Source organism: Oncorhynchus clarkii, chromosome 2 (genome assembly GCF_045791955.1).
Source record: "Oncorhynchus clarkii lewisi isolate Uvic-CL-2024 chromosome 2, UVic_Ocla_1.0, whole genome shotgun sequence".
Lineage (NCBI taxonomy): Eukaryota > Metazoa > Chordata > Actinopteri > Salmoniformes > Salmonidae > Oncorhynchus > Oncorhynchus clarkii.
Window position 1 is genome coordinate 59,708,046 of NC_092148.1, and position 4,049 is coordinate 59,712,094.

General features: G+C 41.0%; 1 protein-coding gene across 1 annotated transcript; it reads left to right on the forward strand.

Annotated features, from left to right (window-relative positions):
- The first annotated feature begins 2,299 nt into the window (after positions 1–2,299).
- LOC139381854 (forkhead box L1) lies at positions 2,300–3,831 on the forward strand. The gene has a single exon (XM_071125673.1). The coding sequence runs from the start codon at positions 2,322–2,324 to the stop codon at positions 3,552–3,554; it is 1,233 nt and encodes a 410-aa protein (XP_070981774.1). The 5' UTR covers positions 2,300–2,321; the 3' UTR covers positions 3,555–3,831.
- The last annotated feature ends 218 nt before the right edge of the window (positions 3,832–4,049 follow it).

Genomic DNA, 4,049 nt, shown 5'->3' on the forward strand with positions numbered 1-4,049 from the left:
GACTTCTCCCACATGCTGAACTCTGACATCACATACTAGGGGAATAACCTAGATAACAGCATTTTCTGCAGTTAAATGTCACAAATAATATTTGTTTAAAAACAACTATTCGTATGTTTTTTGAATACTTTAATTTGTTTATGAGCTATAAATCTGTATTTTTAGTTTATGGTTGACGCAGCTTGTTTGCCAAAAGCGCCATACTTTAACAAAGCCAAGGACTCTCCTTATAATCCTACAGATGGCAGTTGTGCAATAACAGTGTTAGTTATTTTAAGAATTTTATGGCTGAGAATTTTTGAAACTGAGAAACTGTTCGCAAGTATGTCCATACCGAGTTCAAAGCAGGTGAATGCACACAAGTCTTTGCTCCCCGTTTACAAGTAGTATTTTCCGAGTTTCCCACATATTTGTATTGCAGCATATGAGCTGCATGTGCATCCGTTTAATGTGCATGGACCAGAGCAATACCAACAAATAATCATAACACATAGGCTATAAATGATGTTGTTCTTCTCAACCATCTTTGTGCTGCAGCATGCAGCAAGACTGCAAAATAAAATGACAGCGGAAAAACCATAACGTCAGTGTGTGAACTATTTTCAAATATTCAGAGGATAGCAAAAAATCCACAATTCTCGTTCTTGCCTTTAGATGTCGCCAAATGTATATTTTTTGTTCCCGGAAAGCAGGCCTACTGTCTTTAACCAAAACTAATCCGTATATGCTTGTCAGGGTTGCTCTGAACTCATTTGGGGCATTTCAGTGATAAAATAATTAGTATTTCACACTTTCTCCAATGCAATTTAAACACTGTATGTCAATACAATATTGATATCATTCAAGTGGGACCTATATATCCTATTTCTCTTATCAAATTAAACGTTGTCATTTCTCAATTTGCATTACCCCCATGTGTTACTGGTTATACAATGACTTTCTAATGGCCATCTAGCCACTAACCGAACCCCCAAAAATGTGTAGGCCAAGTTTATGATGTCCACAAAACAATTATCAAAAAATAGCTTACATTAAAATAGACTATAGCCTGAGCTCATTGACCGCATTATTTTCCTTTTTGCATTCACCCACATATATTATGTTTAAAATGTAAATGTCAAATATGTCACTCTTATAGCGGGCTATATTTCTATATATTTTATTTTAGGCCAATGAACGGAATGGTCTGCAACAGCACCCTACAACATCAGATGAATGTGTGGTCTAAGTACTTGAGGGATACATATAGGCTGCTTTTTGGCCATGTTGGCTTATTTCTTAATGAATCATAGTTTGTGAGGAGAGGAAAAAAGACAAACTCAAAAAAAACTCCAGAGTTTATATATGCTGAAACCTCCAAACTCGTAATGTAAGCACCGGCCAGCTGTGTGCACTTGTAAAGTTGTTATAATCCTCCTCCGTCTTATAAACAGGAAAATACATAATATAAAGCATCATGCACGCATCCACAAATAATACTGTTTACCTTCACGTCCTGCCAAATTGTCCTTTTATGGCAGTGGGTGGCTTTCTCACTCATCTCTTGATAAAACCGTTAAAACACTGTGTTCATATTTTTTTCAAGCAGTATAGCAGAGGGATATGCTCTATTATAAAACAATTACCTAAAGTATATTTTTATGTATTGCTATAAATGAAATAAAAGCTGTGCCTATTTACACCATGCAGTTTTGGGGATTAAATGTGTAAATTATAGGCTATACCTTCTGTCTTTTTTATTGCTAATGTAGGGGGGTCTGTCACAACTTGAGTTAAAAGACAATTGTTTAAGTTATTTTTCTTTTATACTCTTTATTTTCATTTCAAGTAACCCACAGCAACGTCCAGAAAGAACTCGACCGTTTGCTTGTTCTCTCTGTGTGAGCAACTTTGAGCGTCAAGGGTGGACGTGATATTTCAAACATCAGATCAGTGCGTTTATGTATTGGGTGCCCGGAAATTTTTCCAAATAAACACAGCTTGATTCAACTTGGGTGGGCAGACTTATCAACAGACTAATTCTATAAACAAATGAGGGAATAACCAAGCACACCATTGGCTGGTACGCAGGGGACACGCGGGGAGAGAGCCGCTTTCGGCAATGAACTTTTTAATTAATGTGGGTGGGCTGAAAACACAACGAGTGTTTATGATCGAACATTTATTTTCCAGTGCAAAGTCAACATAAAACAGCAAACGTACAACAATTATTTAACATTTCTAGACTCATGAGGCAGGGACGCAGCGTGAGCCCGTCATTTCAAGAGCAGCACTCTCTACGGGCTAAAGTTTCCTTGGGAAGGAAATAGCGCTTCAGCGTCATGAGCCTGTACCACAGCAGAGTGCCGCAGCTTGGAGTGCCACCCTCCGCGCTCAATCTCTCCAATTCCTCCTTGATTTACTTATATGGAGGCGACCGCGGTACCATTCTTCCCGCTTTGGGTTTCGTCCCGAATCGGCAGGAACCTCCGCAAAAACCTCCGTACAGCTACATTGCACTTATCGCAATGGCTATAAAGGGCGCGCCAGAGAAGCGCGCGACGCTGAGCGGCATTTACCAGTTTATCATGGACCACTTCCCTTTTTACCATGACAACAAGCAGGGCTGGCAGAACTCAATCCGTCACAACCTCTCTCTGAATGACTGTTTCATCAAGGTACCGAGAGAGAAGGGCCGGCCCGGTAAAGGCAGCTACTGGACTTTGGACACCAAGTGTCTGGACATGTTCGACCACGGAAACTATAGACGGAGGAAGAGAAAACTAAAGGGTCAAGAGACTGCAGAGTCCAAAACTACTCACAAGAGGAACAGGGGTCCGGTCTCTTCGAACCCGACAGGGTCTAAACTTCCAGCTGATGCTTACCTGAGGAGGATGGGTAGGCCAATGTCAGCTGGAGAGAGGGCTGTGGTGGGCACAGAGATGGAACAACAGCATAGATGTTATGAGAAATGTTCAGATTTAAAATATGTTCTTGGTGAGTTCAACAATGTTGGGATGCAGCAAAGTGGGTCTGGCCATGGCCCAAAATTAAATGTGCACAATGAAATCCAAATTGAATCCACGCAGGACATGTACGGCAGTCAATCCACTGACGCGCGCCTCGGTCCAAGGTGCATACCAGTTCAGGACCACAGGGTCTGGTTGGACGCAGCGCATCTTTCAGGAGCGTCTTCCCTCCACGAGGTTGAACCAGACAGCAGCATACTAGCGTTTGATGGGAGGGAGAACGGGTCTCCTGTCCAGTCCGGTTGCGCGGTGAACTTGAACTCATCTATTCTGTGCAGAACAAAGGACATTATACCCACCGTCCCAAGCAGAGTAACGGACAAATCAAAATGTTTTAGCATAGACAGTATCTTATCAAAAAAGGGAAACCAAATGCACAAAAGCAGCATTGGCGTGACAGCACAGACGGGCTTGGACCCCCAAAGTCACACATTCAATTCGTCTGTTATCTTGGGTGCACGCACGCACCAGCTGTACCAGATGGAATTTCCTCTTTGCTCTTACTTATCATTCACCTGCCCTGAGAAAGTTCTACATTTCAAATAGGCAAAGTGATATACAAACGAGAGGTGATGTGATAAAAGGGGAACATCTAAAGATATTACGCACGAGTGTCACCATTTTCGTGCAGTGGGAAGAGAGAATATGATATTAATAATTTGACTTCTACAACCATCTGATCAAGAGCCTATCAGCACTATAACGATGAACCAGTTATGATTACATTTCTGATGATGGTTATGATTATTAGGCTACCTTCACTTCCCATGAGCTGGTGCGCGTAAAATACATTTGCATTTGACGAAAAGCCCTCATGAGTATACGGATGTTGTTTTAGTAAATGTAAATGTTTATTATAATGAGGGTTTTATATGTAGTAGCTCTGAGCTTGTCATCGGAGTGCCTGCCATTTCACTGTTGTGTGAGTTATATTCTGTGCTGATCCTCCGGTGTTACATTTCAATGTTAAAGTGGTAGCATTATGGTATCTGAAAATATATATCATTTTACAAAGTTTTCTTTTCCCATCTTGAATGTAAA

What these genes read in the sequence shown, in the direction of transcription:
- LOC139381854 (XM_071125673.1), top strand. Translation starts at nt 2,322, where the DNA reads ATGAGCCTGTACCACAGCAGAGTGCCGCAGCTTGGAGTGCCACCCTCC.